The sequence below is a fragment of the Agelaius tricolor genome, unplaced genomic scaffold (assembly GCF_023055355.1).
Source record: "Agelaius tricolor isolate 1412-34295 unplaced genomic scaffold, bAgeTri1.0.p SCAF_19, whole genome shotgun sequence".
Taxonomy (NCBI): domain Eukaryota; kingdom Metazoa; phylum Chordata; class Aves; order Passeriformes; family Icteridae; genus Agelaius; species Agelaius tricolor.
The window spans coordinates 13,811,702-13,833,081 of NW_027269279.1; the positions used below are offsets into that span (position 1 = coordinate 13,811,702).

The 21,380-nt window shown below is 49.4% G+C and overlaps 1 protein-coding gene across 4 annotated transcripts; it reads right to left on the minus strand.

Moving 5' to 3' along the window:
- Positions 1-68: 68 nt before the first annotated feature.
- Positions 69-19,551, minus strand: LUC7L (LUC7 like). 4 transcript variants are annotated; one of them, XM_071444395.1, is made up of 11 exons: positions 19,353-19,429; positions 18,322-18,760; positions 17,506-17,600; positions 12,436-12,534; positions 11,644-11,754; positions 10,903-11,046; positions 10,329-10,505; positions 9,552-9,640; positions 5,162-5,191; positions 3,835-3,999; positions 69-1,558 (listed from the first exon to the last, which is right to left on the minus strand). In XM_071444395.1, exons 2-11 carry the CDS (start codon positions 18,329-18,331, stop codon positions 1,417-1,419), a joined length of 1,062 nt encoding a protein of 353 aa, XP_071300496.1. In that variant the 5' UTR covers positions 18,332-18,760; positions 19,353-19,429; the 3' UTR covers positions 69-1,416. The 4 variants fall into 4 exon arrangements, with proteins under 4 accessions (XP_071300496.1, XP_071300494.1, XP_071300495.1 ...); XM_071444397.1 differs by lacking the exon at positions 18,322-18,760 and adding an exon at positions 2,774-2,835 and having other exon boundaries at positions 1,357-1,558; positions 19,353-19,551; XM_071444393.1 differs by lacking the exon at positions 18,322-18,760 and having other exon boundaries at positions 19,353-19,550.
- Between the last annotated feature and the right edge of the window lie 1,829 nt (positions 19,552-21,380).

The following is a 21,380-nucleotide window of genomic DNA, read 5'->3' on the forward strand; positions in this document are numbered from 1 at the left end:
GGCCCGGCCCGGTTCGGGCGGCGGCGCGGGCGGAGAGCCCGCAAAGAACGAGTCCGGGCAGCAGCGGGAGCCACAAACACAGATCTTTAATGCGCTCAGACCGCGGGAGAACAGCACGGGCACGTACAGGCACCCCGAGCGCGCGCCCGCCGCCCCCCGCGCCCCACACGGAGGTTACAAAAACAACACGTGAAACCGCGGAATTCATCGTAAAAACGGACAGGGAAGGGGGGCATGCACTAGGGACCGACACCGGGGCAGCACCGCGGCGGAACCGGAGCCGCGTACGGGGGGAGGCAGAGAATGGAGGGAGGGGGGAGCGCTGGCCGGAGCCCGGCCCTGGGAACGGCAATTACCGGCGGTAATTAACCGCGCTAACGAGCAGCTGCCCGGCTCCTGCCTCGGCGGGTGACAGCGGCTGCGCTAGCACCGATCCCACAAGATGCCGAGCCCGGGGTCGCGGCTGGGGCTGGCACAGCCCCTCGTGGGGAACAAGAGCCGAGGTACAATTAGCGAGTGACAACGGCAGCAGCTCCCACGCCGAGGGGACACGGCCGGTGCCGCTCTCCCGGGAGGGACACGGGCTCCAGCCCCGGTCACCTCGGCACATTCTGCCTGACTGGCCTTGGAACACAGCAACGCTTTGGGCTGCAGGTCAGAAAGCCCCGCGGGAAGCTCTGACTGCAGAGAGCACAGTAAAGAGGCAGAGGAGCTGTGGCTGTGCCTCGAGAGAGAGGAAAGCAGCCAGGTTTCCACTGCTTTGCTCACACCAACTCAGCTATCTGAACTGTAAAGGTACTAAAACCAGACTTGAGCCCAGCTTAGGAACATGGTTCAGCTCATCTGGTCATCCTCAATGACAAACAGCTTTCAGAATAGATCAGGGCCAAATTTCATCTTTTTTGCCTTAGCTGGGCAAGTGAGGCAACTTTCAAGTGCTGGAGACATAAAAATGAGATGGCTAAGTACTAAAAGGAAGAAAAAAAAGAAATCTGATTTTTTTTTTTTCTAACATATATAAACAGAAGGAAAAAATATAATTGAGAACCAGTGGAACTGGTGTGCTCACAGAGGGTCAGGAGGGTTTTTTGGAAAGGGCTGAAGCGTTACAAAGGTCAGGGCAGCTCAGGGCTCCAGGCACAGCATGGCCCTGACCACTGAGTCAGGACAAACACAGGGTGTCCACGCTGGCCTGGACTGAAAACCATCCATCCAGATTTATTTACTCCTACTAAAACAAAATCCTGTTAAACAGTACGTAACTCTTGTGTCTCTACAAACTCACAGCTATCTGCCAAACAATAAAAATCCCAAACTACAAAAGATGAGTTGTATTCAGTAAATATAAATGGGAAATTTAGGCTTTGTGTAGAATGTTTATCAGACTATTTACAGTGCAACACAGATCGTTTGAGTTCAGATCTCGCCAGCTTCTCTCTCTTCTGACCTCTTGGAACGAGATTTGCCATTTGTGCTCTCGTGCCTCCTCTCAGAAGAGCTCTTCTCTTTCCTCTCTCTGTCTCGGGACTTTTCTCTTGAAGATCGATCTCTAGAAGATCTGCAGTACAAAGTAAACCATTGCTATCAGCTTCACAACTAAACACTGTCAGATACCCACCAAGCAGCACCTTTCTTTCCCTGGCAGGGCTGTGGGATGCAGGTTCCCTACAGGAACGTGCCTGGCTGCTGTGCCAGGGGGAGCAGGTCCCCCATGAGAGCAGCTCTGGGCCCTCTGCGAGGTTTCCATGCACTGCACAGCCTTTGTTCCTCCTTCCTCTGAGTGATCCTTCCAAGCTGTTGCCACAGGGGCTCTCTCAGGTCTTCCCTGTGCCCCTTATTAATTTTCTGGGCCACCCTGAAGTGCCTACAATCTCTTCTTCCTTGTCTCTGACTCAGCTCATTTCATGGCTTCCAGAGCAGTTTTTCATTATGCCCTAAGCTACTGGCTTTCTGCTCAACTGCTTTAAATACCAACTGGATTCTTTGCTGGCTCAGCCCTGGGCTTCTCACTTTGCATCCTGACAAATGCTCGCTTTGGCAGCATCCTGGGTTCAAAGTCAGGAAGGTACAGATTTATATTCCCAGCCCACAGCACATCTTTTCACAGCCACAGATTTTCAGCAGCGCTTCCCTGTGTCAGCCCACGCAGAATTAAACAGGAGGCTTCACATTAGGTCTAACCTAAAAGGCTGTTCCTTGTGTGACTCCTGCCAGCTTAGGGAATAGCAGGATTCAAAAGGAGCTGACCCTGAGGGAGCTCAGCAGAGGCTCCCACATTTTACTTCAAGGCTCAGTACACAGGGTTTTTTTTACAGTCACAACAGAAGGTACCTTAGAGGTTTCAATTTCATTCTTGTTGATTTTAAGGCTTGAAAATACTGCAAAATTGATACATCAAAACCCAACAGCCATTTCATTTTCATTCAACTGTGTCATTTAACATCAGGCTGTCAGATGACATTAACTCTCTACCTTTTCCACAACAATTCCTGCTGCCTGCACACCTCCTACCCTGAGCTCTCCGCATCCTGTGACACTCTCTTTCAGCAAGTGAGACCTCAGCCCAGCAGAACCTGAGGGCAGAGTTCATTAACTCTCTTTCAGGAAACAGGGTTTTGCTGTTTGTTCTCTTGTATTTGTCATGTTTTCTTAGACTGATCTGGCCTGTCCCCAGCTCTCAGCAATTTTGTGCAGGTGTGTGAGCTGGCCAATCCCCCTGCAGTCTCAATGGGCTGGTTTGGATGTGTTCAGGGGTTCCGAAGTAATCCCTTACCTGCTCTTTAGTAATAGTTAATACAGGATCTTCCTCACTTCCTAATTGTCCAAACTTCTTTTCTTTATTTTTCATGTTCAAGACAGATTTAAAAAAGCACTTTAGTATCTCAGCCATTGGAGAATCAACAGTATTTACACCCCCCCTCAATTATTAACAGACTTATTTTTCAGACCATTATTTCCCTCCCCTTCACCAGGTGTCTTTAAAAGAAAAGCTGTTCTTACCCCTTAGCTAAAGTGACACAAGACACACAACAATAGGTTTGTTTCTAGAATTGTACTTGAGTGCTGGTGCCTTATCAGGTGACAGTGCTAAAGCACTCCCCTGTTAACCAGGAGGCTTTAAGAAAATCCAGGTCTAACCTCAGCAAGCACCTGGAGGCAGACTTGCTGCTTGGCTTAGAAGGGTTGTAAGGGAACACAATGATTCCAGTCAATTTTTCTAATACCCTACACACACTTGCCTCATCCTTCCTCCAACACAGAGGCTGTTTTGCTGAATTTCAGAAAGACTTTAAGCCCTTCTTTGGACTATAGTGCTTCTCCTCAGAGACAGAAGAATGGTTTACTCCTCCTGTACTTCTTTTTCAGGAGGAAAAAGTGCTGATTCCTAAAGAATTCTGTCTCTCTCAAGCAGCCTTCTAACAGAAGACTCCCCTCAGATCTCAAATCATAGACTCCTTCCCAATGCCAGCACTGAGAGAAGGAATCTGGGAAGCAGAAAATATCCAAACTGCCTCCCAGGCACTTGGCTTCTGAGGCCCAGAGAAGTTCAGTTAGCTCAGGGAGGCTTCACGCTGCTTCCCATCCAAGGAGCATCTCGAGGCCTCAGCACTGCAAACCAGGGAACCTGTTCTATCTCCTAGACTCTCCTCTCAGCTGGGATCTTGCTGTACAGCTGAGACCCCTGGAGAATCCTGCTTTGGCCCAGGAGCTGGCACAGGCCAGCACAGCTACTCTGGAGAACCCTGCCACGCTCCTGCTCGCTCTACGGGCCAGGGAGAGCACTGTGAGCCAAGGACTCCCCTTTCCAGAAGCACTCCACTGGGGAACACTTACTTGTGTTTTGAGCTCCTGTCTCTGGAGCCCCGGCGGTGCCCTCTGCTGTGGCTGCGGGAGCGGCTCCGGTGGCGCCGGTGTCGGTCCCGGGAGCGCGAGCGCGACTTCCGCCGCTCCCGGGAAGCTGATCTGGAGCGTCTCCGCCTCCGCTCCCGGGAGCGCGATCTGCAGAGAACACACACGGGCTCAGTGCCTCACACCTGCACCCTCAGCGCCCTCACGCCTGCGCCCTCAGCTGCCTCACGCCTGCGCCCTCAGCTGCCTCACGCCTGCGCCCCCTCAGCGCCCTCACGCCTGCGCCCCCTCAGCGCCCTCACGCCTGCGCCCCCTCAGCGGCCTCACCTCTGCGCCCCCTCAGCGGCCTCACCTCTGCGCCCTCAGCGGCCTCACCTCTGCGCCCCCTCAGCGGCCTCACCTCTGCGCCCTCACCTCTGCGCCCTCACCTCTGCGCCCTCAGCGGCCTCACTCCTGCACCCCCTCAGCTGCCTCACGCCTGCGCCCTCAGGGCCTCTCAGCCTCTCCTGAGTAACAAATACCCAAAGCATCATCATAGTCCAGCCTCTGCTCCCCACATCCCTGCCCACACCCACACACAGTGGGCAGCTGCCTCCTCCTGGGCCTTGTGCTACCCACAGAATGCCAGTGGGTTATTCAGTTTGTTGGAAAGCTTATAGAAAAAGCTCCCACCATTATTGTAAGCATGTGGCAAGGGCCAGAGCAGAGCTTACAATGCTGCATTGCTCACAAGTGAGGCCGGTGTAAGTAGAAGAGAGCCCAAAGGAAATGGCCTGTGATATTACCATAACTCTAAGAGAATCTTCCTTGTGAAAGTCCTGCACTTTAGAAGCAGATTTATTTCACCCTGCTCTCAAAATAAGAAAGATGCCAAAGCAGTAGGCAGGAAAATCTCCAGGTCCATTATCACAGAGAATGTTGCCATAGCATTAAGGCAAGCTCTCCCCAGAGATGTGGGGGTTTTAATCTCAAATCTCTCTCTTTAATCTCAAATCTATTTTCACATCTGAGGTATTATATATATAAAACAGATACTTAGACATTAGAATCATGGAAGTATATCAGTATTTATGGAAAGAGGCCTTGGGGACATCCATGGGCTCACAGTGGAGCACACAGAGCCCATCCTGGCCAGGCTACTCAGCGCCTGCTCTACAGCCCCATGAGCCACCCCAAATGAGCAGCACTAGGGAGCAGCAAACCTGACACTGAGGCACTGAGTGAACTCTACTGGTGAGACCCAGGAAAAACCTCAGCAGCTAGAGAGAAACACAAAGAGGCATTTGGGAGAAGTGCAGAACTGGGCACTCACCTTCGACGATCTCTATTTCTTGATCCAGACCTAGAAAGGAGAGGAGAGTTAAGTGAGAGAAGTTATGATACAGCAGCCAGTGGGTTTTAAGAAGGAAAATTCATCCACCCTGGCAGCTCTTCACAGGAATAATCAATACCTCAAGTGATATATTACTTTAAAAAAAAAAAAAAAAAAGCTTGCAAATAAAACATTTAGTTATCTTCAATTTTAGGATCAAGAATTTGTCAAAAAAAAGGAAAACATTAATTTCTGCACACTGAGCTTCCTGTCACTACAGAAAAGTCTTGAAATCAGATACTATTAACAAAGCACCCCAATGAACCTTTCCAACTAATTTTCTCCAGGTGCATATTTGTTACATACTCTTTACTCCCTGCAGTCTAACACCAGCTGGATCAACTCTAACATTTTCAAGAAGTGCCACTCTCCAATCAGAAAGACACCTGCCACTTTTCTGATTTTGGTTCCTTTGAGGAAGTTGCATGCTAAAGGCTGTTTTGGTTTTTTTTTTAAATAAAAAAAACCCAGCCTTTTCTCACTCCTTGTATTTGTTAACCAAACATAAGAAGGAAATTTGCATCAGTATTTTTTTGCTTTTTGGGAAAGATAACTAGGAAAAGAAAGGGGGGACAGCCACAAGGGAAGAACTATTACTGACAAGTGACAGAGATAAACTGAAAATCCTTAGAAAGCACTTGAGAAGAATGATCCAGGCCTTGCTCTCCTTTCTCACATTCCACGAGCTTCAGAGTTCATGTGTGGCACTCTGAGCTTACTGCTGTCAGCATTAGCTCCTGACAGTTTGTAAATAACAACGGCAGAATTCTTTCAACTTCAGCAGCACCATTACTCAGCACCACTTAAAATACCTCTGCACATGGAAGCTGCACCCTCCCTCTTCCTCTGTGGCCACATTTCAGAGCCAGCTGAACATCACACACTGTCTGAACAGTCTTGTTTTGCTTTAATTAAGAAGTGCCTCCTCTCCCTGTTTAGTGACTTAAGAGTCTCACTCCTGTAACTGCTCCCCACTGCACACAGACTCACACACAGTAAGTTCCATTTATACCCCACAGAGTTGTTCTGGCACCCTGACATGAAAGCTACACACAGACAAGAATTTAAGAAGCAACAGAGAAGCATCTGTTTTAATAACATAATTTAAAACCATGCCTGGATAAGACAAGATTAAGAAAATGTATGTGCACTGACATTTCTTCAGTGAAATGGGATCGTTCAGTCATGGTAGAAAGTTAAAAAAGCCCCCAAATTTAGAAGGGAATTCAGGTAAGGAGTGTAAACAAAGTGGAGCTGAACTTGGGAGTCTGCAAATGAAACATGCACTGTGGCAACACACATGAGCAGCTGAAGGAGCTGATGAACCTGGAGAGGAAGGCAGTAACCACACACCTCCATTCCCATGTAACAGAACCTGACAGAGCAGCAGGACCTCCTGCAGATACCTGGCAGGCAGCTGGATTTTTTTGGTGGTTGTAATTACTCCAAGTTCTTACTGTTCTTTTTCCTCCTGATCACTTTATTCTGAACCACCAATGCACACATCCACAAAAGCTCTTCCACATCCCCTGAAAAGCCTGGCTGCCCTTCCATGCCTATCATCCAAGCCGGGGCATGCACAAAAACCATCTGATAATCACTCCCTAGAACCAAACTTCAGGATTCAGGAAATATCCAACAAAACAGCATTGTCCTTACTAGACTGAATCATTGCAGGAGACAGAAGACTGTTCTCCATAGGAGCAAGAGGACTGAGCAAGTCTATTTTATTTATTTTTTCCTCCTTTTTTTTGGTCCCTGTATCACAGAGACTTTCTGCTGAGTTTCATAACCTGTCTTTCATCCAGCTTAACACAAAGGAAATCCATGTGGCACCTCCCCTTGTTGGCTGGTGTACTGTGGAAGCAAACACTGAGGTCTGCACTCCCAGCCTGCCACTTCTCCACAGAATTCCAGTCTCAAGAGATTACTGGGTAATCAGCCACCAGGAATATCACACAGGACTTGTGTTTATTAGCACTAGGGTGGAATCCAGTTCATTCATTCCTATGTGGAATCATAGCTTATTGACAAATTAATTAACTGATGAATTGAGAGGCAGAGTTTGACAAGGGAATGCACAGGTTTGCAGGGATGCCACAGTGCCTGTCAGTCACAGACTCCCCAAGTCAAGCCATACTCTTCCTCCTACTGAAGTAACACCATGAAGGTGCTGTATAGGAGCTGACAAGAAGAGTTCTGAAGGAAACATTTTTCCTGTGGTTCCTTAGAGTACCAAACTCTGGGTAAGACAGGCTGGCTGGAAGGTGGTAGACATCATCAATTTGGTTTTGATGGAAAAAGGCCTCTGTGAGCATGGTGTGCACAGCTCCCAGCAGATAAGTGACCATGAAATCTGGACTGTAACCTCAGTTCTGACACTCAGTGTCCACTGGGAGAGGCACTGTCCTCCCTCAGGTCAAGTTCTCATTTTGGAGAGGCAATTGATTTGACCTCTTCTGTAGGGCACTCCTGACTCCTTCATAACAAGTTTTCCTGTGGAGCACACAGGTGCCTCTGCACAGAGCCAGAGCAAAGGCCACAGTCTCTAAGTACTGTCACATATGGTAACAGCAAGAACTCAGACTTTAGGCCAGCTCCATGCAGTTCTTAAAGCTTTCCTATTTTAAGCCTTACATAAACATTCAAAAGCAGCTTTCAAACCCCCTCATCAGATGCATCCACATATGGACTACCTGTGAACACTAGAGGCTCTTTAGCTCTCAAGAATTGAGGGCTTGAGGTTTTTTGTTTTAAAAACCACTAAAACAAAAGCACAGCCACACCACAGGAGGAAGAAAACCAGCATTGTGAGAAGATGTGGATCAACAAAGAGATCCAGAAGGTTCTTCCTGAACAAATCTGCTGAGCAATTTTTACAGAGAAATGACCTCCAGGAAGAAGAGGCACCATGGAGACAAACTGAGCCCATGTTAGGCAGGGTCCTGCTGTGGGTCTGCCTTGAAGCAGCTGCATGAGAAGACACTTCCTATTTCACTTCCACATCCCTGACCACAACAGCAGCAACAGCAGCCCCTTCTGATTAACTCCTGCACTCAAAAGCTACTGCCAGATCTGCAGCTCCCAAACTCAACTGCATTACAGTTGCATGGGTAACAGAAAGTTGTGAGGCTGTCCATGAAATGCTGCAGTTCCACAGAAAGCTGTAGCATGAACTGCTCCTTCAAAACACACCAGGAAATCCCCAGGGAAAACCCACATTAAACACCCTAACTGGAGTTTTGCATAACATGTATAAAATTATATGGATAATGAGTAACAGTTTGGGGCTCCCATTTTCATAATACACAAAAATGACCATGTTGGTATTTGTCAGCAATTCCAGCAATGTATAGCCAGAGCCAGCACCATCTTAGAGTACACTGCAGTTATAAATCTCATGTTCCTCAGACAAAGCCACTCTTCAGCTGACTCTGAGTTTCAAAAATAGCTCTGCAAAGGCAGCAAGGTTGGGGTCTTTTTGATGCAAGAAGTACACGAGGAGAAACACACAAGGTAAACAAGCAGGGAGATGCTGTGACAATCAGAACAGCATTCCTACCCAGGCACTTCCTCTGCCTGAGCCCTGCAAATAACCACCCTCCCCACACCAGGCTGCCTAACTGAGCTGTTTAAACACAAGATGCCACTTCAGTTTAAGTACAAATTGTTTGTCCAGTTCAGCTTGGCAAGATGCAGAAGAGCTTGTCCTGAGAAAACCAATGTTCCAGCCCCTCCCACTGCTCAGGAATTACAGACATCTGAGCAGAAGGTGACACACATAGCTACAAGCACCAGAAGCAGCCACTCCTTGGGATCCCTCAGCTTCCTTAGGAAATGCTTGCCAAAACACCTCACTTATTGTAGGAAAGTTACATGCAGTCCACTGTTTGGCACATAGACACCAGCCTGTTGTCACCTCCAAATCCCAAAGCAGTGAGGAAGGCTGTCCAGGGAATTTCTGCCTTTTGAGAAAGCCTAGTCCTCACTCATCCTAAACTTTCCCACTCAAGTGCTCTGGATGAGGGTATTTCATCCAGATTCAGATTCCCTAAGACAGGGGTTAGACCAATATAAGCCTGAAGACTACAGGGAACTCCCACCTTTCAGCCACACAGTGGAGGTCAAAATACCTGTACAATCACCCTAAGATGGAGGAGTAGAGCACTTGTGCATTGGTTTTATCTTTAACTGAACCCCAGGATGCTCACACAGCATCTGGAGCACATCCAACAGCCACTCCAGAAGCAGCTGCTGAACTCCTGCAGTGCTCATGTACAAGGAAGCTGATATTTCTAAACTTCACAGGCCATACCCAGGTCCCACTCACCGTCTGCCCATCCTCTCCTCTCGTTCTCTCTCCTCTCTCCGTCTCAAACGATCCTGGTTTCTCTTCTCTTGCTTTTCTGCCACTGTTTTCTAGGGGGAAAAAAAATAAACCCACATCATATTTCAGCCCTGCAGTAACAGCCATTATTTACAGCCATACAGTAACAGGTCAGATCTGCAGGAAGACCATTCCAATAGCAAGACAAAGAACCATTGCACTGCATTTTATGTGCTGAGTTAAGACCTCTGTCAAGGTTCTCATTTTTCTCAGTTGAGGCACTGACCTCAATCTACTGTGAGTGAGGCACAGGAATCACAACTCTGACTCAGCTAAAGGTCTCTGTTTGCAAGCAAGGCCAATACCACAACCCATTATGAATAATTTCAGCAAACTCCTAATGGCTTCAGCTAGTCAAGATCTTTTCACTGACAGAACCATGTGAAACTTCAGTTCAAACATTTCACTAAGAAGGTTCAAAGTCAAAAAAGTACCCAGAGTAACAAATTTCTGTCATGTTAATGAAAATGACTGTACCAAAGCTCCAAGGAATAAATTATAGCAGTGACTGATTCTGAGGCAACACATTTAGTTACCCAGAAAAGAAAAAAGAGAACCCAAGACAAGGCTAAACAAAGCTCTGTTTGATGCTTTAGGGATTCTGCAGTCGGAAATTTCTGAGCTTTTACAAGCCCTCTGCAAAGAATTCTGTATTAATTTAATAGAAGTGTTCAAGGTCTTCAGAACTACAAAGAGGTGGTTTAAAACAGAGAGGATTACCCTCAGCTGATCCAGTTTCTCACGAATCTGAATGAAACCCAAGTGTAATTTGCCTCCAAAGTGGTCAGCAAGACGCCGGTCGTTGTCATGGAGACCCAGATATGCTGAACAGACTTCACACACACGCAGCTTCTGCTGCTGGAAACTGGAGGCAGGCATTGAATTTCGGTATTCTTCCTACAGGGAGGCAAGAAAACCCACACAAATGTCAGGGAACCCTTACACAGACACAACCCTCCAGGGAAACCCCTGCAAAGAATTGCTTTGAAGAATCAAAACCCACCCTCACACAAAGGAGGTGCCACACAAATGCTTTGTGGGCACAGCTAACCCAAACTCTATCCCTGCAAGGGACTGGTGACCAAGTATTTCAGAGGATGAAGCCTTCCCCACCCCAGTCAGCTCCCTGCACTAAAAGTTTCTAAAAATCTTTTCATCGACCACACCACACTGCCACCTGTTTGCTGGCACATGGCTGGAACTGAAAAGGAGGTGCTGGCACACAGGAACAGAGGCAGAAACCACCCAATCTGGCCCAGGCTCCTGTGACAACTCACAGGAGAACCAACACTACCTCTGCCTCTTTCTTTTTCGCCCGGACTTTCTCCACTTCCATCAGGATCTTCTGAGACTCATCAACATTTCCTTCAGCTCCCAGCTGTTCTGCTTTAGCTAGGAGTTTTCCAATATCTTCATTCAGCTCATGGACTTTCTCTGCCTGAAGAGAATAGGTAGTTTTTAGTAAGATAAAAATGTGATAAAGCTTGCAGGACAACTTTTCATTTTTTTAAAGAAATACTGTGCAATGAAATCTGTTGTTGGAAGATGACCATAAATCTCCAAAAGTCCCCAACAAAAGGGACTGGTGGACCAATGTCAACGTAGTCACAGACATGTGGAGAGATCATGATCTGCCAGTCATTTCTGGCTTACAAGTCAGCATAGAGGCCACAAAATCAGCTTCAGAAATGTCTTGTATTGGCCCAATTAGGTGAGTTTCCAAAAAGGAAATGAGCACTTGTTAAATGAAAGAAAAATCATAGGATGATGGATTTACTATTCTAAATTATTATGGTAACATTTCATAGCATGGGGAAGAAATCAATATGCTTTATTTCCATGCTAAAGCAATCTCTTTTAGATTCCGTGGTGCTCTTTGTCTCCAGAATGGCCAGAGCAGCCATTTGGGGAGGATGACTGGAATCCCCAAATCCTCTGTGGAGCCTTATTCCTCAGTATCACTGGTGTCAGAGAAACAGAGCCCCAGTGCTCCCAGTGAGACTTTCAGAAGCAATGTTCAGTGAGAGGCCAATACCTTTGCAGACACTTCAGCACTGATCTCTTCCTGTGTCTCAGCCAGGCGTTTCTTGGCCAGCTCTGTTCTCCTGTCACACTCTGCAATGAAGGATTCCAGGTGATCCATGGCCTGCATGATCAGACAAAGAATTATGAATGAAGCTGCTCTCTGTGCAGATGTAGCTTTGACAGCCAACAGCTGCAATCCTGTATAATGCACAAACAACCTCAAGAACAGATGCTTTGAGAAAAAACCAAATGACACTTAGCAGAACAAGTTACATTTGACCCTTGCCCTGTAAACCTGACCCAGTTCCTTTATTCTGACAATCAACATTGCTTTGCACTGGAACTTCCTTCCTATGCAGGAGCACAGGCACAAAGACAAAAGCACTAGAATAACATGAAAGGGAAAGACAGAATTGTGCTTCCCCTTAATCTGTTCCACCACAGAAAGATTAAATGAAAGCTAAATCTGACAAAAGTTACCGAGCAGAAGGCTTTTAATGTTAAATCTCTTTCTGGGACAGGGCAGCAGGTTACAAGAACGTGGTACAGAGCAGCAGCTGTGGGATCCAAGGAATGCCAGGAGCCTCCCAGCTCGCTGGGCTAATGGGGTGGCAAAGGCCATAATTAGTTCTGCATTCTCCAGTCAGCAGTCAGGCTGACATTCAGGGAGGGGCTGCACATTCTGGACAGGTAGCACATCAAGCAGCATGATGAGCTGAAATGGCCACTGAGTTCTACTTTTCAGCCCAGTAAATTCAAGAAGCAGTTTCCCCAGAAGTAACTAAAATTTCTCCATACTTACATCCAGCTCAAAAAACAGGTCTCTCTCTTTACTTGCAATCTCATAATCTGCTCTCAGAGCCAAGTCATGGATCTTTGTACATTCTCCCAGGTCCATTCTCTGTTAGAAGAAAAAGGAGAACCTACATAAGAACTCTTCATTACAGCAACAAGCAGCAGATGTCTCTTGCCAACTGCATCATATCAAAACAAAGTATTTTCAGAAAAGCAGCTTTCTCTTAACCTCTTGGTACCAGAACCAGCCAGAAGAACCACATGCTTGCCAGAACTTGTTTTGTAGATGTTCTGGCAACATTAAAACAGCCCAAATGCTTCAAGTCCAGTCTTACTCCTGCTTTAAGTCCCAAGACAGCCTCAGAAATGGCTGGGAGGGAGATGGGTCCCCTTCAACAGGCACCAACTGCAAATGCCTCCTATCCTGGAGCCACAGCCCAGGAAAACATACCTGCACCCTGTTTAAAGCTCCTCTGGAAATGCACATCTGTGTTAGGATGAGCCCCAGTACCACAAGGCATAGCCAATTGTAGGATACACACAGAATGCTCCCTATCAACAACAAAAGGACTTAAAAGGATTAAGGGCTACAGCCAGCAGCAATGCACAACCCCACACTCAGCAACAACAGACAGTGTTAATTCCACAGCCAGACCCTTCCCATATCCAGCTGCAGCCTGGAATTTGAAAACCTGCCCAGCAAAGCAAAGTCCAACACACAGACCCATTTAATGAGAGACTTAAGAGCATCTCCCTTCCCAGAAAGCTGCCCTTCCCTCCCACTGCACTCCACTATTGGAATTTGTTATTTTTTCTCCCACCTAACAGTTAGCAGCCACATGAACCCAAGTCAATTAGGCTCTCAAGACATGGAAGCTGCATTTCAACATTATCAATTTGTAACAAAGAACCTTCCTCTTACTCCTAAAGTAGAAAATGACATTTTGAAAGCCAAAATAATAAAAGCCCAAATCGTGAGCCACTGTAGGAATGGCAGGGTACATGTCATTGCATGAAGGAACACCCCAACTCACCACCCTCTTCTCTCACTGTCACCACCAGTCCCCAGGAGCCCAAACCTCAACATGCACAACAGGTGTCAGCTCAGTGAACTGCAGAGAAAGCTGAGCTGGGATAACACTGAATCCCTGTGGAAAATCACAAACTAAAGCTGGGGATGCTCACATGAAACAATGCACTCAACACAGCAGTGTTTAGAATGAAGCAAAGCAACTAAAGCAAACTCTACCAGTTTATGCTCAGGTTTTCAGCAGGTGCCTATTACTGGATTTTCTCTTCTGGAAAATGAAAAAATCCAGATGACTTGCCACTATTTAGCCTTCCTCATTTTGCTTGGATTTACCAGAAGCAGGAAGCCAGAGGCAGCAGGCCACAGAAACAGACACTGCATCCAGAATACTCCTGCTGAGCTCTCTAATGATAGAAATGTAATGCCTATAAAAAAGGCACTTTGGTACTTTTAGAGCTTGATCATGTTCAACTTCAGGTAAGCCACTTCAAAGAATGCTAGAGAGTTCCTGTTATTTTACCACAAAAATAACTTTCTGTGATGTGACACATCTTTCATTCTTCTGGTCATGCTACTGAGATCACTTTCCAAGATAGGGAGAAAATAATGGTATTGGATGTGATTGTCAGACATTATAAATATTCTTATCTGAGCTCTTCCTGCAAGCTGAGCCAATAACCCCACTTCAGAGAAGGGGCTCTCACCACTTTAGAACAGCCAACAATGCTTGTTCTGAAGCTCCCTATTCCTCTCCCTGCTTGTTAACAAATCCCTCAACCTTCCTCAGGGAAGAATATTCAGTTCTCCCTAGCTTATGAACCTCAAATCTTCCTCCACATCCTTTGAAATGTTCAAGTGCAAGGAGAATTCCACAGGTATTGCTCACTCAGGGTAGAACCACCAGCCCTTCTGCCTCAAAGCCTCCCCTCATGCCAAGGAAGGCTGTCACAGAACACTCACCCTTTCTACAGAGACCACAACCTGCTCCACTCAACACTGGCTGGGTTATAACACAGGTATGTGAGACAGGCAGAGCCTGAGCAAAGATTTCACTCCACATACACACAAAGATTGAAGACATTTAGATGTCACTGATAATTAGTGATTATAAATTATAACACAGGTATGTGAGACAGGCAGAGCCTGAGCAAAGATTTCACTCCACATACACACGAAGATTGAAGACATTTAGATGTCACTGATAATTAGTCCTGCTCACATTTGCTGACAAATCCACATTCTGAGGTATCTCCTATGGTCTCCACTGAACTGGCAACTCACCACAAAATGAAATTTCCACAAAGATGCTTTAACAGTGATCAGAGATGAAGAGTTTCATCCAAGCACAGACCCCCCCTCTCAACCCACAAAAAACATTTCTAGAATCTACAGATCTCAACTCATATTCCCCAGCAGGGTACACAATTAATTCCCTGGATGTAATTTCCAAGGTATGTTCAGTCTGGGCAGCTTTGAGGCTCATCTGTCCACCTCTTAGTGGAGCTGAGATTCAGGAGAATTGCCAGCTGATGCCATCTCTCAATGTGCTACACTACTTTCACTGACAGAAATACACTCACCATGAGCTGCAGAGAGAACTCAGCACTCACCACAGAGGATGTGGATGACAAAGTAACAGCCCATGGGCTCACTAAACCAAGTTCTGCTCTCCCAGAATGTTCCTCCTTACCCACAGAGACCAAAGAGAACAACTGTAGGTTATTTAGTGGCAAGTTTAGACAGGCTTCTGAAGCCAAAAAGAGAATAATCACAGGAACAAACCAACTTAAAATGACAACTCTTACAATCAGGAACACTCGTGCACCTAAACAAAGCAAACATCAACAGGCCTCCTACAGCTCTCAGGAATATTCCAGAGCTTTGCTTACAGTCTGGGCTCCTTTTCTTACTCTGCACCTGAAGGTCAGTGAGTGGGACTCCATCACATTTCACTGAGCACAGCTCCCCAAGGGATCAGCTTCCTGCTGCCTTCAATCAGCTTCCCACTAAGGAGTATCTGCACACATGAAGGATGCAGCAGCAACAATGCCTTAGGGGAGGGCACAACACAGCAAGCACCAGAAGGCTTGGAGCATCTGTTGGAAGTTTCCAAAAGGTCCTGATTTCTGCAGTAATACACCCAGAGATGGATTATACCCCACCCAGCTGAGACAGATTCACCCATAGAGCTCTTCCCTAGCAGAGCACTGTGAGCTGCCAGTGAAGCTGCCTGAGATCACGAGGGAGCTGCATATTCCTGCTAAGTTTCACTCTGTACTGGCAGCAGTGACAGCTGAAATGCTCTTCCTGTTCTGGACATCACATGTTCTTTCAACACAGATCTGCAGCACAAACACTTGCTCTGGCCCCCAGTAACCTGCTGAGAGAGGTGCAGAGCTCCACACCCACTCCCAGGCCGCCACACAATCATGTGAGTGAGCCACAGATCACTTGTGCAGGAGCAGTCTTTCTGAATGCTCCAGCAATTTCTGAGCACAAACTCCACAGTGAGAGGGAAAGGACAACTCAATCAAGACAAGTAACAACAAAAGCAGAAGAAACAAATTCCTCAAGGTGCTTCTCTGCCCCAGGAGACTCAGGACCCACCTGAAACACTTCACACTTCCTGCTTGCTTTGGCATCAGCTCACACACATCACTTATGCTGAACTAGCCCTTCAACTCACCATTTACCCCCTTGCTGAAAACCTGCCAGAAGAGGTAGAAGGCAGCCTTCATCTTCAAAACACCCTTTGGGTCCCAAAAAACTGTTGTAGAATTTCATGTCAAAAAACATACCCTGACCACAGTGATCTCTACAAAAGATGGAAGTTAAAAATTCTGAAATGGAGGTGAAGTCAGATGGAGGCTGATGGAGTAATCACTGCAAAACACATCTGAGCTTCAAATGAATTTTAAAAAACAGAGGTACAGAGCTTGGTATTCAGCTTTTCCAATCTTATTCTGCAAAGGCAGACACTGAGAAGCTAAAGTCTGAGTGCTCAGAGCAGAGGCAGCTTTTGCTAGAGCTCCTTCCACCAGTGCTGCCATGCTGCTGCTATGGTGGTGACACAAGCAGGGGCAGCAGCACCAGCCCTCCCTTTGCTGGAGAGCCACTGTGTCCAGCCAGCTCCCTCAGGAGCAGCAGGAAGGGCTATAAACAACCACAGCATCTCCCAGCAATCTGGTTTAAGAGGACAGACACTGAACTGCCACAGTATTTCATGCAAACAGCAAAGGCAAAGATGGATTTCAAACATCCATATTCACCTCCATCCTGTGACTGCTGCACAGTGATGGTGACAAAAGACACAGTTTTCTTTCCAAAGTCAGGCTGCAGCTTTCATCTGGGAGCCTCAAATGAACACTTCCTTCACAAGAGCTCACTGCTAAAAGCCCACATCACCTTCTGCTCTCAGAGGCAGCACGTGAGGCAAACCTTTGAACACTGGCCAGCTCTGTTCCCACAGAGGGAACAGCAAAGGAGCTGAGACAACTGTTTGAAACCAGTCAGGCAGAGTGACACAAACACCAAGCAGCTCAAACAAGCAACACTCAGCCAGAGATGTGACCTGCCACCATCATCACAGTAACAATAGAAAAGCTGCTCTTCCATCGGGGCTGGGGAGAGGAGACTGAAAATCTCCAAGGATTTGTGCAGGAAACATTTGCTAACCTGAAGATGCAGCAGTGAAACAGGGCAGCAGCCCAGCTACAGCCTTGGGACCACCATAGGGTAAGTTGCAAGCTGTGACTACCTCAAACTGCTAAAACAGAAATAATTTTGCAACTTCCCACAGGATTGTGAAAGAAAAAGCATTTCAGGTGAACTCTGAGAGCTCCTGGTTTGGTTTTTTGTTAGTTTGGGTTTTTTTTTTGAGAAGTGAGCACAGTTCCATACACAGGTGACAGGAAGGGGCATTAGGATTGTGACTGCCCCCTGAGCACAGAAAGCCTGATCTCTCCTAGAAGTCACCCACCCTGCACAGACAAGAGTTGTGCCAACATCCTCCTCAGCAGAACCCCTCATTCCAGAGGACACACTTACTGTTCCAGCCAGGATATCGTGGGGACAGCAATCCAGAAGGTGGCTCTTGCACACACGATCGTCTGTAAACTTCACCCTTTGTCTGGTTTCATCTCCTGAAATTCATGTGTGGTTTAAATAAGGAGACATTAGAACACCAAGAAAACACAGGCATCAGCATGAACATTTCACCTCAATATGCAGATTAAAATATTTGGTGCTCCTGCTCCCCAAAATTACTCCAAAAAAAAAAAAAGCTTAGAGGGTAACAGGATATTCTGGAACATTTGTAATTGGCAACAAACACTATTTTAGCATTTATTCATCCAGGACACCATGTTAAACACAGTGCTGGCGAGCCAAGCAATGTCCAAGGCCTGTCATCCACATAAAGAAGCAGCACAGCCAGAGGAAAAAAGGAGACAGACAGGCTGGCTCCCAGCCAAAACCTGTTTATTTTTTTCCACCCTTTCTTTCTCTTAGTGTGAAGAAGGGGCAGGAGATACCAAACCCCACGCTATCAGATCATAAAACAGGGCTGTGCTGGGCAAAATTTACAGGCAACTGCTCTTTGCTCAGGTGATAATTGAGCCATCATCAGTTCATTTCTTTGGAACCCAGCTATGCAGGGTGTGCTCTCCAAGGCCCTGCAAGGAAGGAGCTGGCAGGTCCTGGCCTGGAACACACCACGTGCTGCCCACCCCCAGCCCACCCTCAGAGGACATTTTACACTCAGGAGCCACTTAAACGAGACAATATCAGAAAAGCAAAAAATAAATAATAAAAAAAGAAACAAAGTTAGTCAATACACACTGCGAGCTCCAACACATACTATACCCATCTGCATTCTTCAAGACCTCAGCTGCAGAATTTTATGCCCATTGTTGAAAAGTTTTAAAGGAAAAGCTTTCTTGCCCACACCTGCAGTAAGGAAGTCAGGGGAATGATACATAAAAGTAAAGGCAAAGTGGTAATGGTATGTGACAATTTTAAAGCTCATCTGTGCATATGACACAGGTATGTGTAATACTAAAGTATGAATATAGTTTAGGATTCACAAGCATCCAGGAATAATGTTGTGTCTACTGAATTTTTTTTAAATTTTTTTTTTTCTTTCTAAGCTACACTTTTAAAGTTACTTGTGAAAAAAAGCAAACACTTTTTTTTTTTTGTTATAACAGCTTTAAAAATTGGTTGTGACTCACGGCTCGATGAACATGAGGCTTTTCTGCAACTCCCTTGCAGATTGATGTAGGCAGGCAAAGATACACTGAACCTTTATAAATAAAATAGAGGGGCCACAATTGTTCAGTTTGTATGAAATAAAAATATGGGAAGCAATTCAATAGCAACTCAATACACAGAGAAAGAAAAGCACTTATTCACTTACGAAACAAAGTGCAAAGTGCCTGGACAGCCCTGTTAACGTGCCAAAGGGAATTTAAGTACCCAGCGAGTCGCAGAAGGGAGACACAAACCGCAGCGGGACCGTATTTTGCACGGGCTGTCACATTTCTCGTCCCGGACAGCACCGGGCGCTGCGGGCACACCTACCTACGCGCCTCCGGACGTGGGGCACCGAGCCGGCCCCATGCCTGTCCGCGGCAGCGGGGCCCGGGGCGGCGGGGCGGCGCCGGGCGCTCTGTGGGGCCGGGGGCGCGGCGGGATCACCGCCGGCCGGGCGCGGACAGGCCCAGCCCGCTCCGCCGCCCCGAGGCCGGAGCCGGGAGGGCGGGGGTGGATCGCGCCGCAGGTCCGGAGCGGCGGCAGCAGCCGGGCCGAGCCGGGCCGGGCCGGGCTGGGCCTCGCGCGGTGAGGCGGCCGCCAGGCCGCGGCGTTTCCTGCAGGCCCCGCCCGCCCCTACTCACCGTCCCGGGCCGTGCCCATGAGCTGGTCCAGCAGGGCCCGCATCTGTGCCTGGGCCGACATGGCGAGGCCGGTCCGGAGGCGGCGGCTCCGACCGAGACCGGTACAGGGGCCTGGGGCGGCGGCGGCTCAGCGGCCTCAGCAGCGGCGACGCGCGGCGAGCGCTGAGCGGAAGCGGCCCCGCCCTGCGCCGCGCTGCATGACGGGAAGGGTAGTCCGCCAGGGGGCGGGATCCGAGGGGGCGGGCCTAGTGGGCGTGGCCTGAGAGAGGCAGCGGTGATGTCAGAGAGGCGTGGTCTGGCCGAGGGGCGTGGTCTAACCGAGGCGGTGATGACAGAGGGGCGGGGTCGGACCGAGGGGCGTTTTCAGGTCGAAGGGGCGGGGTCGGACCGAGGGGCGGGGTCAGGTCGAAGGGGCGGGGTCGGGCGGGGGCAGCCCCATCCCGGTACCGGTCCCGGCCCCGCTGCGGCGGGACCGGATCCCAGCACCGCTGTGGTAGCCGCCCCGGGGCTGGCCGGCCGTGGGCACGGTAGCCAGGCTGCAGCGGCGCCCCGGGCACAGGCTGATGCCCGCCCGGAGCAGGGTCGGGCTGCGCTGGCTGCCGTCCCCACCGCGCTTCGGCAGCTTGGGGCCACCGTGGGGAATGCGGGGAGGGGATTGCGGGGCAGGGAAAGCCCCTGCCGGGGTGGGAGTGATACGTGGCCGGGGCAGGCGGAAGCACCACGAGGCACGGTGGGCGCACGGACAAGGGGACGAACCCCTCTGGCCACGGGCACAGCCCGGAGAGAATGGACAGGGCAGGGCAGCACTGCGCGGTCCGTGGCTGCTCCCCCAGCTGCTGAGGGGAGGACGGGCCGTGGTTTTGCAGGAGCTTGGGCCGTTGCGGAGCTCTGCCGTGAGCTGCGTTCCCTGCCTGGCTCTCTGAGCTCCAGCTCGCACCACGTTTTACCTCTTGTCTCTTCACCTTGAGCTCCCGGCGCCGGCTGCTCTCTGGATGCTCCCTCCCCGTACCGAAGAAATGCCACCCATCTCTTTACCGGCACAAAGCTCCAAAGGCAGCGAGGGTTAGAGCCGGAGCCCCGGTGCAGGATTTGCCACAGCCATGCCTGCTTTTCCCCCATCTTTGAAGCTCCGCTGGCTTTCAGGGAACGGCAGCGTGAGCCAGCCCCGAGCAGGGCTGTGCCGCCGGCCCGCCCCGGTGCGGCATCCCGGCTGAGCAGGATCAGAGCGGGGTCTGCGGGGGGCTCTGCAGGCAGGAGACCCCTGCACTGTGGGACAGGAGCTCCTCATGCCCGGCCCGGGCAAAGTTTGGAGCAGGGATGGCCACCCTGGGCACTCCAATGGGTGCAAAGCCACATGCCCACGGCTGCTGCAGGAGCAGTGGAGTTGTCTCTCCCCGCTGCCCGCCCTTGGAGCAGTCCTGCTGAGCCCCGAGTGTTCCTTAAGTGCGTGATTCCTCCCCACAAAGGACAGACACCTCATCGCTCCCAACTCTGTGAGCCAGCAGCCAAGTCACGGGCTCCCCACACCTTGTCCCACACCTGGAGCTGTTCGCCAGCATGGCCAGACCCTCCCCAGCTGCCCAAAGGATCAGCGCAGCCCTTTCCTCCGGCCGGACTGACCCTGTGGGAGCTCTCCCCATCTCCTGCACTGCCTGGGGCAGAGGTGCCTGGGGACAGCAGAGGGAGCTGCCTTTCCCCGGGGATCAGGGTGGCTGTCGGTAGCCATGCCCAGCCGTGCCAGTGCCGAGCCGTGCCGGGCGGGTGGGTGACAATGGCTGACGTCAGGGAGCAGAGCGAAGGGTGCCCGTGGTTAATCAGCTCCCATCCGCCGTGTTTGCCCAGCAGGGCCCGGGTGGCCGCTGCTCCCGCCCCGCTCCGCCGCTGGGAGTGTTTGGAGAGAGGAGAGGGAGCTCTGCGGAGCCGGTGCCCAGCCCTGCCCCCGCAGGGAGCCCCAGGGCCCGGGGAGCGGGTGGGTGACAGCCCTGCCCAGGCGGGGACACTCCCCTCGGCAGGGCTCTGCACCCTGCC